Source organism: Centropristis striata, chromosome 24 (assembly GCF_030273125.1).
Source record: "Centropristis striata isolate RG_2023a ecotype Rhode Island chromosome 24, C.striata_1.0, whole genome shotgun sequence".
Taxonomy (NCBI): Eukaryota; Metazoa; Chordata; class Actinopteri; order Perciformes; family Serranidae; genus Centropristis; species Centropristis striata.
Window position 1 is genome coordinate 8,091,869 of NC_081540.1, and position 16,765 is coordinate 8,108,633.

The 16,765-nt window shown below is 40.2% G+C and overlaps 1 protein-coding gene across 1 annotated transcript in view; it reads left to right on the forward strand.

Annotated features, from left to right (window-relative positions):
• The window catches only part of LOC131962613 (interleukin-1 receptor accessory protein-like 1), a 298,116-nt gene extending 281,351 nt beyond the window's left edge, over positions 1-16,765 (forward strand). The window contains 3 exon segments of the mRNA XM_059327558.1: positions 6,006-6,176; positions 14,826-15,373; positions 15,375-16,765. Coding sequence (XP_059183541.1) covers positions 6,006-6,176; positions 14,826-15,373; positions 15,375-15,563 — 908 coding nt within the window. The 3' untranslated portion in view covers positions 15,564-16,765.

The window sequence follows — 16,765 nt, forward strand, 5'->3', positions numbered from 1 at the left end:
TCAGGATAAAGCAAATCAAAACACAGTCCCTGTGCCAGACAAAAACATTAACTCTGAGGCCCCATCAGCAATAGTAAAAGAAAAAAAACTCCTCTGATTGGGCCTGGTGGATGAGTCTTGGCTTGAGAATGCATCAAACTGAGACAAGGAGCAAGTTTTAATTTGATTCCCCTGTAATGAGTCTCTCAAGTACCAGCGCTGCAATGAATTCAGGGGGAATGAGATTAGTTCGGAGAGGCTGAGGGACTGTACGTAGTGGAAAGAGAGACAGCGAGAGAGTTATGAGCGTTAAAAGGTAAAAAGAATTCTGCTCCTCTCCTCATACACTCCCAGCTCTGCTTAACGGTGATGGCTGCTACATCAGACATTTCAATGAAAGTCATTACCTCTGGCTGTGTTGGGCTTTCGGCCCCGGAAAGCAGAGCTTTGTGGTAATGGATGGCCCAGAGGCAGTTGTGTTGAAAAGGGGAAGAAAAAAAAATGTCGGGCCTTGAACTTAATGCCAAACAGCAATTGTCTCCTTTAATTGTGCCACCCGAGTGAGTGCTTGGAGAGAGAAACAGATTTTCAATTTGTTCTTCAGTATAAGGGGATCAGGTTCAATAAGACACAGCACGCTGCCTCCGGAGCTCTCAGGAGACCCCTGATACTTTCCTCCACGCCGCGGTCGATTAGATCACTTCACTTGCCACCGCCGTGCACGCGCACATCCACAAGCGTGCACGCGCTCGCACCTGCACCTCTCCAGTCATCTCTACATTCCACTGTATTGTAAGTGAATAGCGAAGGATAAAGCATTAAATAGAAATGGCTGCCTGTTGAGTGGAGACAAACAGTTGCAGGAGGTGGTTAACTCTGCACTGACAGGGAGAAGTAACTGCATGTTGGATATAGTTGCACACACATATTTTTCATTATTAAAGCCAGTGTCTCGGATGCACAGAGATTTTTTCTCCCCCCCAACATAAATCTGCACACACTGCCAAGAAAGTGCTTGTGTTTCATTGTGGCCACTCGAAGAACTAATTGAACGCCTGCCTCCCTCTTCTGCCAGATGTAAAATTGTAAGCTTTACGTAACAATAGGACGGACTGTCAGCTATTTGTCAGCGCCGCTATTTAGTTAAAGACCGCTCAGTTGTCACATTGTGTGGGTGTCAGTAGAATCAATAATAGGCTTCATGATGACAACAGCGGAGCGAGCTTGTCAGGGAGGTGGGAACTCATCAACACTCTGCCATAAATACGAATGTCAGTGTTGTCAGCACGGTGTGGAATTATGAGGCTCTGTCTGTGTTCAGCATAGTTTGGAGATACTGAGCATTAATAGTTTTCGCATCTCGCACACAGCAACTGTAATGCATCCTGTTTAATTTGCATATTTAAGATGCGGAGGTAAACAACTCAAAGTAGCTCGTTTGTAATCAGAAGGTCAAACGGTTTCTTGTTTTTCCCAAGTGATATTGTCAAATGTAATGAAAAACAAAAGAGACAGATGGAGAGTTTACACTTAATAGCTTCTGAGGGTGAAGCATTGATCATCACAGGTTCTCAAAGCAAAGGAAAATATCTAGTACTTAACAATTAGTTGATTAATTGATTGTTTATTAAAGGTATACTATGCAGGAATATTGTTGCCTACTGGTTGTCAACACATTATTCAAACTTAGCCCCTCCTTCCCAGCTCAACAAACGTGAAAGAAAACCACTTTTGGAACAAGCCTTCATGTTCACCTCCTGATATTTTATTACAGCTGAGTCTGCAATTTTTGTAGCTCCGTGCACAAAGAGTGAAACCCTAAAATATAGCAAAATGAAAAGAAAAAAATAATGTGATTTCAGTATAAACAGATGACAATCTGCACCTATGAACTGACTAAAATACACTTCTGGTTACAGAACCACTACAGACTTTTTTTTCCCACAATGACCTCAATCTAGTGACAATTCATCCTCTGGGGTTAAGGCTGGATAGATTGTTGTATTACAGATTTATTGTGGCTAAGACTTCCTCTTCTTCACTCATTCTTTAGTAACCTGAGATTCAAGAATGGAGACACTGTTCAGAGTTTACAACTAGATGCTTTCACAATTAGCCAGTTTAGCTAAATGAGTTTATCTATTAAAGGCTAAGTCCTCATCAGACAGTACAGGATGGGTTCCATGATTGCATTTCAACCAATGGGTGCTGCCTCTTTTATTCTCAGTACAGACCATTTACCTGCAGTCAGCCAAGGCCCGCTCAAAAATGACATTACTATTCAGACTACAAACGGAAAACAGAACACTTCTAATGCCAAAATCTTGACCCATTGCCCACAGAATCTAGATCCAGAAATATAATGTGGTTATAGAGATTACAGTGACAATATAGACTATATAGAAATAGTTACTTGTAAAAAATAAAAACCATCTCTCATCATCAAATCCAGGACAATGTAATATATATTTATATTTCCTGTCAGCAGAGTACATGTACAATGTCTCTGTTTTGCCTTTAACTTGCTCTAGAATTACAGGAAGCATCACAGAAACTATTTGAAAAATACAAAGCCTAAAGCATTTCCTTGCTCTTTTCTGACATCAGTTTCGAAATCTTGTCCCATTGCTCACTGAGTCTGGATCCAGATGCAGATGGTCCATCATAGCGTATGCAGAAATAGTTAAACACATCTTTCAACATGTAATATCTAATTATACTTGCTACCTTGTACATATATAACTCTGTCTCTGTTTTCCCTTTCATTTGCTCTAAATACCAGGCAGTTCTTTTTCTGAAGCATCACGAAAACGATTCGGAAAATACAAACATGAAATCCTGAAGCGTTTCCTCACTCTTTTCTGAGATTCTGTCGACTGAAGAATTAATTTGATTAAAGAAATAATCAGCCGTCACAGCCCTATATAACCTCAGGTAGCTGTTTATTAGTTATGAAAAACAGAACGGCTCATTAGCAGTCCGCATCATGTGCTTTTGTAGCTTCAGAGTTAAGTGTGTGTGTTTCGTTCTAATCTACTCTCCGTTAAATGTAATAGAGCCAGGAAATCTCTCAGAGATTACGCCTCCAATTCTCTTGGCGCTCTCCACCGTGAGTTCAAGAGTTCACAATCTAACTGTGGGCTCTCTATGCACATGCATATATTAGCCCGCCCCTCCGAGAGCAGCGAGCGTCAGTCCCTTTGCAGTAGGCATGTGAGACGGAGGAGTGCTGGATGTGGTTTCAGAGGTGTGCTGCGCCCTCAGATACACCTCACCAGTCTCCTGCAAGGAGTGACTCCTCAAGGTGCAACAGCAGGGTCATTCCGCCTGCGAGGCTCACCTTTTCCTCTCCCTTCTCTCTCTTTTTCTCACTACAGACGAGTGAATCAGCTGCACTGAAATAGCCCCCTGATCTGCCTACACAGCTTTCATTTAAATGCTACCGGAGGAAAACACAGAGGGAGATTTATGTCACCGAGAAGTAGAATATAAGCCTCAGAGTTACTTCTCCTAAGTGATTATGAGGTTACATTTCAATTATTTTTACATGTCCCCGATGTTGTAAAATGAACTGCATGTTATAAAAACGAGTTCGATTAATTACATGTCATGTAAGAGTGCCAAAAATCAAGATTACACACTGGGAAGTGGCTGAATCTTGACAGTCTGGCGGCCCAGAGTGAGGCAGGAGTGTGAAAGAAAGAGGATATTAAAAGCTAGAAAAAAAGGGCTGCTGTGCTGAGGATTGATCCCAGAATCCCTCCTCTTGAACCCAGCTGCTCTCCTACTCCACTCAACCCGACTGTCATCCTGCGCTCCCTTCTTCTCTGGTGTCTTGACAGGTTAAACATCACCTCACGGCGCTTGCACAGCAGGTGGCCACTATAAAGCAAAGGGACCAGAGCCATAATGACGACAGGAACTCGTGGATCCAAAGCCTGCTTGTGTCTCTAATGAGTTTATCTCAAAGGCTGTTTTTTTCCGTATTGCAGCTCAAAGCGCCCTAATTCTGAGTTCTCCTCCTTTTGTTGCACAGATATGAAAGTTCTAGTGAATAAAGAAACACATAGAATCTGATATGTTGTTTCTTTTTGATGAGCATGACCCCAAAATATGATTTTATCTGATTTGTTGCTGTGAAACTGCAGTCGGAAATCAGATTTTTTTGTGATTTTAAAGGGTCAGTTCACCAAAATTATTATTTTTTAAAGATATTTTAGCATTCAAATCTAGTGGTGTCAGGCTTGCAGATAACTTCCGCCCCTACCCAAATACAAAGGAGGTGACTGGAATTTAATTGGACCTTCTCAAAACATTAAAGTTTACATTTAAACACTTTTCACAAGGACTATTTTTTGGAAGAAGCCTGCTCCAATGAAAACAGTTTTCTGTGGATTATCCTGAATAATCTCTGTCGTGCTGCAGTGAAGGCCATGAAGAAATACACTAGAGTAGCAGAAGTATATTAATAATCAGTAGTTACACCTATCTGAAACATGGTATTTCAAAACTATGAGCATTAATTAGATTATTACAGATCTGAACCTTTTTGTAACTGTCACCACAAAGTTGTAGTTTATCAAAATGTCACTGTAAATTGTAGCAAAGAGTGAGATGAAGGCCCGCTTTACACAGTCTGCATAAACACTCCATGATGGCTATCTCACTGAACTGCGGCAGCACGCAACGGAGCGGTGTCCACACAGGCAGCGTTTCTGCTGCTGAACTGCTGTGACAGTGCCATACACATTGAGTTTGCCCTTGATAAATAATAGAACATATAATTCAATTTCTACTGTTTCGTTTTCACAGTTAAGAGCTGGTACACTGCTAAACTATGGAGGCATGCAATTCACTGTATTTTCCAAGACCAGGGCCTGTAAATATTTCAAAATAAAAGCTCTCTGTGAAGGGATTCTGTCCACAGGAATGCCACAGGACTTTTATTTTGAATCAGGAACAGGAAGATTGGAGTTTAAAGATGTTTTTTCTCATGCCTGTGACATTGAAACTGTAGTAAAAGGTGCACTGTTGCCGATACGATGCTAATATGACCATCAAAACATAATTTCATTCTATTTCAGCTGAGAACATCGTGAAAAAATAGGCTACACGCCGAATCTCCTAGCTGGTGGAGTGGTTTTCCTCGCTCCATCAGCTTTTGAGCACAACATTGGAGTTGCAGTTGTTACTGCAGGACCTGGAGGCTGTTATCTCCGTCCTGTTGTAGTCAAGGCTCTGGGATATGTTCCTTCCATGTCTTCCATTTCCGCCCTCCTGACTCATTGTACTGAAGTGCTCCGGCTTGAGAAGTAACATTAAAGTCTTCCCTCACTTCTCACTTTCTGCGTCTCTGCTCAGCCCTTTCAGATCTGTCATCAATCAGAGCTTTCATGTGGGTGATGGAGCCACGCCATGCGTCGGCCTAGCGGGCAATGTTGGGCATTTAGCTCAGGCTGGAGTCTAATTTGTTTTGCCTGCAGTGGGCAAAGTAGCTATCAAGGTAACATTATTCGTCAGTGGGGACAGAGCTGTAATGAAAAGCACTCAGATGGGCAGAAGTGCCCAGAGGTCAGTGTAATGGAGGCGTCCTGTCTCAATGAAGTCTCCCTCTGAATGAATAGCTCTCTGTGCACCAGTATGAAAATAGATTGTGAGCATCTGGGGTATAGCAGTGCATAACTTTGCTGACCAAAGCAGGAAACATTATGTCCAAATCATAAAACATATACGCATTTAATTGGAGCAAAGTGTTTTTGGGAGCTTCTAAATGCCCATACATGAAGTGATGCACGCATTCAAGGGCACGCACTTTCTTTTATTCAGTTTGCTGAGGCGGCGGCTTTATTTTCTCTCTCTGCACCTGCTTGATAGCAGGGATTATAAAACTGAATTAAAGGGTCTGGTTTGAAAGATCTGAGGACATTAAATACTCTGCTAACAGACCCTGCTGGTGTGCCTGGTGGATAACAGGAGCCGTGACATTTCACCCATCTCAGTGTCTGTCTCCCCCCATTTACCTGCAGATAACAAGGACTATGACGCTTACCTGTCCTACACCAAAGTGGACCCGGACCAGTGGAGCCAGGAGACCCGAGAGGAGGAGCGCTTTGCCCTGGAGATCCTCCCCGACGTGCTGGAGAAGCATTATGGGTATAAACTCTTCATTCCAGACAGGGACTTGATCCCCACAGGAAGTAAGCTCTCTCTCTCACGGCGATGTCAAGTTGTGTCGAATGTTTTGTCGCTTGGTGTTGCTCGTGTTGTCAGTGCCGTGGTGACTTGCCTTGTTTGTGGTTTTCTGTGATGCATTTGTGTTGTGGCGTAACTAGACCCGTAAGACCGTCATTGTTTTAATCACCATTAGGAAACAAGCTTTTCTAACCAATGGCTGAACTGAAGTGGATCAGTATATAAGAGGTGGCATTTAGGGGTTCTTCAGTTTAAAGTTTTGTGTGAGTGTTATCATTTTGCATTATTTCTTTCATTCTCTTAGTTAATTGAATACATCCTGTTTGCAAGCAATAAGATATGCACTTAAAAAACCCCATCATATTCCAGGAATGATGGCACATGGTAACACAGACATCCTCAGATGGTTCTCAGCAAACAGTTTGCAGTCTTTTAAGTGTTGCAGTGATTCCCAACCACAGGTACTTGTATGCTCAGGAATAGCAGGCAGGCACACGTCCAAACATTTTTAGCGAGCTGCACAAGCAAGGTAGAAAAACACAAAGTAGCTGCCCACTTCTATTTTATTCTCAGCTCTTTAATTCTGCAGGGATTTGACCATGTTTCAACTATGGTCTTCCTTCGGTAAAGCCTGGAAACGTTCTACCAGCGTGCGGTTGGGTTTTTTTTTACTGTCTTGTTTCTTCTGCAGACTTCTGGGGATACATAGAGTGGCTGATATTAAAGGAAAAATAGATATGACACTTAACTGAAGAGACTGCTCTCCCCTCAAAAATGACTCAATAGGTCGTTTGTTCAGTCGGCAAAATACGACCCATATTTACGTTTTCTGTCCTCCAACACTCTATAGTGGCCGTAATTGATGTATGCGTAGTATAAATGCCAGAAGTTGCACTGGGGGTGGATGAGTTGAACAGATGCCGGATTTTCACCCAGGAGAGCAGGGCTTGTGTCCCATGTAAACAAAAGTAAACAATGTGATTTAAACATCACTGAACTTCTGTGCATCACGTTTTTATGTCACTATGTCACTTAAGTCACGTCGTCCTCGTAACTGCATCACTTGCATACATTTATTTACTTTTTAAACTATCTTGCCATGAAGTCTTTTGCTCTAAACCTAGATCATTGGCTTTGTAGCCCTAAATTCAACAAAACTGCAGCTTTTATGTATTAGTCACGTCTTACTCATAAGTACTTCAATTCCGGCATTTACATACATTTTTTTTTACTTTTTAAACTGTTTTTTATAACGCCTAACCAGGAAGTTTTTGCCCTAAACCTAAATCAGTAGATTTGTAGCCTAAATTGAACTGAAAATTAAACTTCAGCCTTTTTATTACAACTGCAAATCGTACGTGTCTGTATAATGACGTGTTTGCTATTTTTAGAACGCTGTGGCACGAAACGCTCATATGGATCGTTTTGGACAAACTAATCTATTCTGTCATTTAGGTTGGAGATCTTGTTGAAATGAAAGTCATAAAATAAACAGCTGAAATGTTTGGTAATGAACCACAAGTGGCAGTACTACAAACAGACCAAACCATTTCATCTATATAGAAAAATACTGTCATAAAATCCACATTATAAACAACAAATACAGTTGATTAATTTCAATGAACACATCTGGAACATGACAGGTGGTGTTGATGAAGGGAGGGTACGTCTCTAAAGGTTGGGATCCACTGCTTAAAGCACCTCCAAACATTGATGCAGCTTGTGGCTGTCCAGAGGAACAATTAGTTTATCATGATGATCTCTGAAGAACCCCTGAAGTTTAGTTGGCTTTGTTTTAATGGTTCCTCCCGAAGCATGCTGTGCAGGGAGATCTTATATTAAGAAACGGGGTTGAAGAGCCTCTGATTACATGTAACAATGTTTAATGAACCAGACACACACACACACACAAGTCGTAACATTAGTAACTTATCTATTATAATTGCCCGACAAAAGTAGTCATGTAGCTTTTTAAGGGGAAGAGACAATTAAATCGCAGCTCAATTAATCTGAGAAATGTGTTGCTCATAAACGATAATAGCAATGAAACACTGTGTGATAATTACAGTCTGCAATTTTAATCCTGTACTTGTGAATAGATTATTAGATAAATCATACTTAACTTTAAAAAAAAAGAATAACTTTACCGGTGGTGGAAAGTAAATTAATTCACATTGTCTTTTATTTCCAGTTTATGCTTTTTTATAATTCTTGTACTGAGTAACCCAAAACATGAGATCATCTATTTATATTAATGTTAATATGAAATATTATTGTGGCTTAAACCAGTGGTGGAATGTAACTAAGTACATTTACTCAAAAACTGTACTCAAGTACTTGAGTATTTCCATTTTATCTAACTTTATACTTCTACTCCACTACATTTTGAGGGAAATATTGTACTACATTTAGCTGGAACACAATGAGCCACTGGAACACAGGACAATATATAATAGATATTTCATAAGAAAATCTGCCGTTTCCAGTTTAATAGTCATTTACCACATTAACAATGTCTGGATTGGATGTCTGTTATTTGAATTTGTAAAAAACATGCTTTTCTTTCAAAAATAAGGACATTTCTAAGTGAGCCCAATCTTTTGAGCGGTATTTTATATGAAGCCTAGAAAAGGTCTGTACTTCCTAGTTATGTACCCAAGTACTTTAATGCATTTTCTTACATAATGTTGAGCCCATTGGAGGCAAAATAGCTTGACTTACATATCCATACATTAACATATGCTGTAGAGCATAATTGGCGGAAAGAGCCAGCCCTATTATTCCAGCCCATGTTCTGATCCAGCTCCATACAAACTGTACCTCTGCATGCTGCTGTGTAATGGTGTCAGCTGTACAATCAAAAAGCTCTTTATGCATGGATATTAATGCATGTTTTGCCACAGTATATTTCTAATGGAGCGTCTCACCATGCCCCGTGCTTATCTTTGATTAACTCATCTCACAGATGAGTTTGATAATATCATTATGTTATTAGCCTCCATTTGAATACTTGCATCTGCCTGTCTTCCCGCACATACCGCCATTACTAATTATGTTCCTCTTCTGTGGCATTGTGCCAAGATTATAAACTGAATCCCTTGCTGTGATTATGTGCTTGATGCGAGGGGACTGTTGTAATATGGGAAAAATGGCATAAAAATGCAAGGATTGAGAAGAACCTAAAGTGCATCTGCAGCTACTCCAGCTTGGCGGCACAGCTCGCTGGCTTATTGTGTCAATGTATAAACATTTAGTCCCCATTGGGATTGTATTAGCATCTCAACAGTTGATATAATAAAGGATAATCCACTGCTATAGATAAACACAGTTTGGCCATTTGGGGTTTCAACAATGTGTCAACAATCCTTCTCCTGAGCTGCTGATAAATAACGTGTTATTACACAGTATGATGGATTCATTTCAACATGTTAAACATCTCAATATTCTCATAGATTTCTTATGCAGTGCAGTGAAAATGTGTTTTTCCTGTTCCTGATTTCCTCTTTTTTTCACTTAATTGTTTCAGATCTTCAAACAAAGTTAGACAACCTGAGTGAACACAAAATGCAGTCTTAAATGATTGTTCCATTTATTAAAGGGAAAAAGACCATCCAAAGACCAGGTTTATTTATCCATTCATCGGTCATTGTGGACCAAATTAAATGGATAACTGGGTTCAGTTAGGCAAGACACAATCACGAAGAAAAGAGAAGACAAAGAAAGTTAGTGAGATATATCAGTCTGGAAAGTTTTATTGGAGATAATTTGGAACAGTGGTGAATCTTAGTTAATGATTCCACCAAAATAAAGAGACTGAGCAATAATTATCACACAGGAGGAAGATGCCATGAAGCCAACAGAGCAGAGATAAGGTGTAAGAAATCACTGAAAAAAAATTATAAAAGACAGTTTCGGATCAATTAAAAATCAAGGAAAAGTAAATATAATAAAGAAGAACAGAATTAAAAGGTAAACTGTGGATGACTATATACTGAATAGAATAAAAAAGATGGAAAACATTATATAAAAGCAAGTCTATAGAAAAGGGTTTTAAGAAGTGATTTAAAAGAAGTTACTGAGTCTGAGTGCCTTACCTCCTCAGGCAGCTCGTCCCAAAGTCGAGGAACTCTGACTTTTGGATTTTAGTGGAACAGTCAGTAGTGTGCCACCCAAAAAATGGTGTCAATGGGAGAGTAGTAAGGTGAAAATCACTGCTAACCAAGAGACATACATTTGCCAAAAAAAACAGTGATGACCCCCAAGCCTTTTGGGATAATGATCTGTGGACTAATGAGTCACCTGTTTCTTATGTTATCAGCACTTTAAATTAGTTGTTATCAGCCTCGTTTATATGGGTTGGAAGGTGTCTGCTCCATTATGTGCAGAAGGACGTTGTTACAGAATATTAAGGCATAGTTTTGTGACATGGTTAAGTTTAGGGGTGAGAAAAATCACCTCAGACACTGATGCAAAACATGATAATTTAGCAGCTCTGCTAACAGGCTGACACCACCTTCTGAACCCAGAGAAGGTGGAGCAGGCTGAGGACATTCAAACCGGGTGACTGAGTCCTAAGTGGAACTTTTTGGACAATGTGTGTCCCGTTATATCCGGCGTGAAGCTCACACTGCATTCCACAATAAGAGCATCATAGCAACAGTGGGGCATGGTGGTGGTGTAATGATGTGGTGGTGCTTTGCTGCTTCAGGGCCTGGGCGACATGCCATAATTGACGGACACATGAATTCTGCTCTCTACTGCCCGGTCATCAGTCCGTGATCTGAAGCTCAATCGCTGCTGTAGCAAGACACAAGAGCTTTTTTTTTTTTTTTACCTCTGAGTGGCTCAAAAGAAACTAAATTAATGTTTTGGAGTCAAAGTCCTGACTTTAAACTCATGGAGATAACCTTTAATGTGCACTTCAGCCTGCAATGTGGCTCAATATAAGCAATTCGGCAAAGAGTGGTCTAAAATTTCACAGCAGTGATGTGAAACTTTTCCATTTTTATCAATGAAATAATTCAAAAACTGCACTTTGTGTTTGCTCACTTTTCTGTCTTATGGTCAAGTTTGTTTAAAGATCTGAAACTGTGATAGATATACAAAAATAGAAGAAATTCAGAAGGGGGGAAGAACTTTTCACAGAACTGTATATCTAGTGTTCATTCAGAATTTTGTAGTATATTGCAGCAACCTGGCTGAAGTCCTGCCACCAAGATAAAAGGCTTTTCCTCAGCTTTTTTATGCTTCATGTCCCATATTAAACTGGAATAAACTGGTCAGCGCGATTACTATTTCACAATCGCCAGTGCAGCACCAGTGGAGAAACACAGTTTATGCCAGAGCCAAGTCCCCACATTGACAGAACTGTTTTTTTTTTAATCAAAATGCTTTTCTTCAAATCTTCTGATCATACTTTGAATGTAAATATCTATGTTTAGGTTTCACCAATGATCATTTCCAGGATGACACAAGACTACTTAGAGGTACTTTTTCCCCAGATTTTTAACCCTCGTGTCAACAAACTGATGCAGATTCTCTCCTCAAATCATAAATGTAGAAGTCATTGTGAAATTTGAAAAAAAAAAAAAGAGTTTATACATTGTTACTAATGGCCATATAAGTGGTTAATATGTAATATATCATTATTTACCTTATTATGTCAAATCAAATGCATATTTTCATCTTCTTCTTTTTTCTCTATTTTTATTTTTCTTGTACTTTTTGTATGTTTTGCAATGGCAATTGAGGAATTATATTATTGAAAATTTAAATTTAATTTAAATTAAATTTTTAATTAAATAATTATTTTTTTATTAAATTTAAATTTATTGTATCTTGTTTTGTTTTTATATATTTATTTTATATGATAGTCTGATAAGTATTACATCATATTTTATTAATTTGATAACCATTTATAAAGCCATTAGTTACAATTTATAAAGATTTCATAAAATATGAAATATTGAATGTTTTTTCACTCACATTTACATTAATTTTAGATTAGTAATACTATTTTTGTGGGGGGTTTTTTGGTGTGCTTAGGAATTTGTTGCGTTGGGTAAGGAAATCTATTCAAAATGTTTTGTTGTATTTCAACTGTATGGCTACACATGGTCCCATCAACCAGACAACAACTACTGGGATAACACCTGGGATCATGAAATTCAGGTGGAAGCACCACTGATAAATCCAATAGTCTTGTGACTTAAAAAAAAACATGAGGTATTTCTTCACAGTCAGTGTATTAGCTACAGTAGAAAGCAGTCGGCACGCCCCCAACACTGACACAGAAGCTAAACAATGTACTGCAGCAAAGCCACCAAACTCCTTTGACAAAAAAACTAATTTTACCTTGCAGAACAAGGGTAGTTTCTGCACAGCTGCCTCGATTGTCCAGGTTTTTTGTATTTTTGTGTGACTTTTAAAGTGTTAGTTGGGATCCATAAAAGTCACACAATCACACAAACGACCTAACTGATCAAGATAAAAATACAGTTTTTGTCAAAGAAGTCTGATAGGCTTTAAAGAGAACATGAATAAATATTAAGGCTTCAGTGTCATAAAGGGCTGTCTGACAAGAAGATAAAGGTGAAATTATTCACATTACAGTGTTCAATTAATCTGAAATTGAAATATAAGTTTTGCACCCGTCCACAGCAATGCATTCTCCAAACTGGGGGCGTGTAGATGATAAACTGACAATGATTAATTACCTCATGCAGCACTACTTAAAACATCTGCACTGTCCCTTTAAGAGGGGAGACTTTGATGATCTCTTGTATGATGGTTAAAGGGAGTTGGAACTGAAATGTCACAACCTGTGAACTTCCTCTAAGCTGTAGCTGTTTGTTATTTTAGCTTTGTTGAGTCAAACTTGTAGGTACTGATTGTGCCAGCGACTACATTTGAGCAGGATTTCCCAGCTGCAAAATTACAAGCTCATTGCAAGTCAGTGGGATAAAATATGGAGGGAAGATGGCCACAACATATTTCCCAGACTGACATATTAGCAGCTGCTTAGCATAGAGAATGAACTCTAAATGCAACTTTACATTACAAATGTTTTTTTTGTGTTTACGCCTATTTGTTCGATGACACAGTGCTGAATATGTAATATCTCTAGTTAATTGCAGCTAAGACATTTTTATGACTTCTTTGTGACTTCCTTTTTAGCAGAAAGTTGTCCATGGGCTTTTCCCTCATTAAAAATTGAGAGAAACTATATAGAGCGGGGCAACAGTGATTTTCTGCCTCATGTAATTTAGCGTTGATTTTGTTTTTATGTCGACAGGAATCAATTATTACACATGCACCACTTTGATTGTAAAGCTTGTGAGGTCTCTGAAAGCAGAAATTTAATCTATAAAGCTATAAAGTGTTACCAGACAGCACCCCAAGAGGGCAGATTTACTTTCAATTTAATCAATTCAAAACATAAAATGAAACTACGCCTCATTAGCTAATTATATAGTATCCATTTATCCGGTCCCATTTGTTTTATTCATGATAAGATAAAAGGAAAACTTGTTTTTGCCTGATTGCTTGAACCTAAACTGAATCAGCTCGAACCCTACTGGGGCGTTTCAGCTCCGGGGACGTATTGTGACGAATCACCGCATAAGGACCAATTACCAAACAGCAGAGAGATTGACTTGTCATGTTGAAGTAAAGGGCGACTTCAAATCCAAGTTAACTCTAATCGGGCCTCTCTCATCGGCGAGCCTCAGGCGGAGCGTGACATGAAAGGAGGAGTTCACTGGAGAGGAGGACAGAGAGGAGATGTGGCATTTGTTTGCTTAAAGACCAGCACGATATTTCTCACACACACTCAGTATCTCGCTGACTAAAAGAAAGAGGGAGGAAGGAAAACAGAAACACTGTTTTTCTCCCCACGCACACACGAGAGGGTCGTAAGCTTTGATTGGGAAGTGAAGCCCAGTTAATCCCGTCTACCTGCTGCTGAGGAGCCACTCTGTCTTTGTCTTTGCCAAGAAAGGCTAAAAGCAGCCATTAGCTGCACACACACACACACACACACTCGTCACACTCAGACCTGTGGGAAGCACTTAATCACATTCATTTATATGCAAGTTACTCATTAAGGACGTGGAAACCATTTTTATTTACTGTAAAATGTAGGTTTACTGCTTGGCTTTAAGTGTTTTCTGTTTATTGTCATCTTAAAGTAAAACCCCCTTCCTCTTGTTTTTGTCTCTAATTCTTATTATTAAATCCTGCAGAGGCTTTAGATGTTTATTCAAGTTAGACTATATAATAATATCTACTTTATCTTCATGCTGGGCCATGGAATAAATTAGTCTCACTGTAGATTTTTAAAATTCATCAGATGTTTAATTTAAACAACTTCTATCTGTCTTTTCTTTTTAAACACTTTTTTCGTTTAATGTTAATTGGATTTGGTTGTTTGAAACTTTGATGAAAGGGAGTCGTTTGGTAAGCAGTCGCCATGAGGCCAAGAGAGTTCTTCAAAAACGGGCGTGATCTGTTTCATCACATTTTCATCAACCTTAAGCTCTGTGTAGTTTCATGTACAATTAGAAATAAAGTAAATACAAGTAGAAAGAAGTCGAGACAGAGGAGATGCTGTTGTTTATACAAAGTTATCTATCTTTCTATCTCTGTTTGTCCAGCGTACATCGAGGACGTAGCGCGCTGCGTGGACCAGAGCAAGCGGCTCATCATCGTGATGACGCCCAGCTATGTGGTGCGGAGGGGGTGGAGTATCTTTGAGCTGGAGACGAGGCTGCGCAACATGCTGGTGACCGGCGAGATCAAGGTCATCCTGATCGAGTGCGCCGAGCTGCGCGGCATCATGAACTACCAGGAAGTGGAGGCCCTCAAACACACCATCAAGATGCTGACGGTCATCAAGTGGCGCGGGCCGTCCAGCAACAAGCTCAACTCCAAATTCTGGAAGCAGCTGCTCTACGAGATGCCCTTCAAGCGCATGGAGCCCCTCAGCATCTCCCACGAGCAGGTGCTGGACGTCAGCGAGCAGGGCCCCTTCGGTGAGCTCCAGACCGTCTCGGCCATCTCCATGGCGGCGGCCACCTCCACCGCGATGGCGACGGCACACCCGGACTTGCGCTCCACCTTCCACAACTCTTGCCACACCCAGATGAGGCAGAAACACTATTACCGTAGCTACGACTACGACCTGCCGCCCGGCGGGACGCTACCCGCCACTCCCGCCGCTCTCCACGCTAGGCAGCCAGCACACCTACTGCAACATCCCCATGACGCTCATCAACGGACAGCGGCCGCAGTCCAAGTCGCCGCGCCAGCAGAGTCTGGAGGAGGCCCACGGGAACAACGCCATGCTGCCGCTGCTGCCCAGAGAGACCAGTATATCCAGCGTCATCTGGTGACAGAGACAGAGCCGAGCGGGGTAGACTGTGGATCTATATGATGTCCGTCACAGGGAGGACTCACCACTGGAACTCTGGACCCTGAATGCACCGGAGCCATGTGGACCTGACTGGCACTAAGCTACTTGCTGCTGTTGAATTTGCACCAGGAAACATCAGGGGGGACTGGAGAGAGGAGACACACTGGACACATCGGGGACAGAGCTGGTGGCAGTTTTTCTTTTGTTTTTGTTTTGGTCCAATAAGAGCTTTTATTGAAACTGAACGACAAAAAAAGAAACAAGGAGAACTTTTGTATGCCTGTATAAACACTCACGTAACACAAGCCAACACCTACGATCATTTACCCAGAAAGTCAAGGAATACAGGGTCCTGTACATACGTTTTTCTAATTCTTTGTAGCATCAGTGTTTGGGACTTCTTATGTTTTACCATCAGCTGGGACTTTTTTTTTTTTCGTTCGTTTTGTTTTAGTTTGTATAAAAGTGAAGCAATGGCCTGTGAGATGTTTTGGATAAACCGTTGTTACCTTTATCTTAATTTGTTGGCTGGTGTAGTTTATAAAGCTTTGGGATTTTTTCGGGGAGGGTGCAGGGGGGGTTGGAGAGCGGCAGCCTTCGGGAGATGAGAACGATTTGGTTTTGGATTTCCAGGAGTTTCTGCTCCACCGGCTGCTGTCAAGGGTTGGAAATCTGGACTCAACCAGAATATGCAAAATATGGAGTCCAGAGAGCAGGGAAGAGATGGGTTTCACAAATCATATTCGAACGCTTTGGGAAAAGTCATATCTGTGGATGAGGATATGAAGAACATGGTGCTAGGCTTCACATCTCTCTGTTTCTCTCACGATAACATTTACTTTAAAAAAAAAAAAAAACAGCCTTGCTATTTACCTTAACAGATGATTATATCACCGAAAAATTAATTATGTGTATTATTTTATGAAAAAAGAAAAGTATATTTTTGTAACTGAGGGATATTTGCTTAGAGATGTTATACCTATAAAGTTTCTGGTGGAAGGATTTGGGGGAAACTAAATAAAAAAAAGAGCAATGTTTTGTTATGTGGAACTGCACAGCTCACGAAAATCAATAGGTCATTCACTAAATGTCTTACTCTTATATTGCAAGAGAAAAAAAACAGTTTGTTTGTTGTTTTCATCATTAAAAAGAGGAGTTTTGACATTTCAAGCATACCACGGA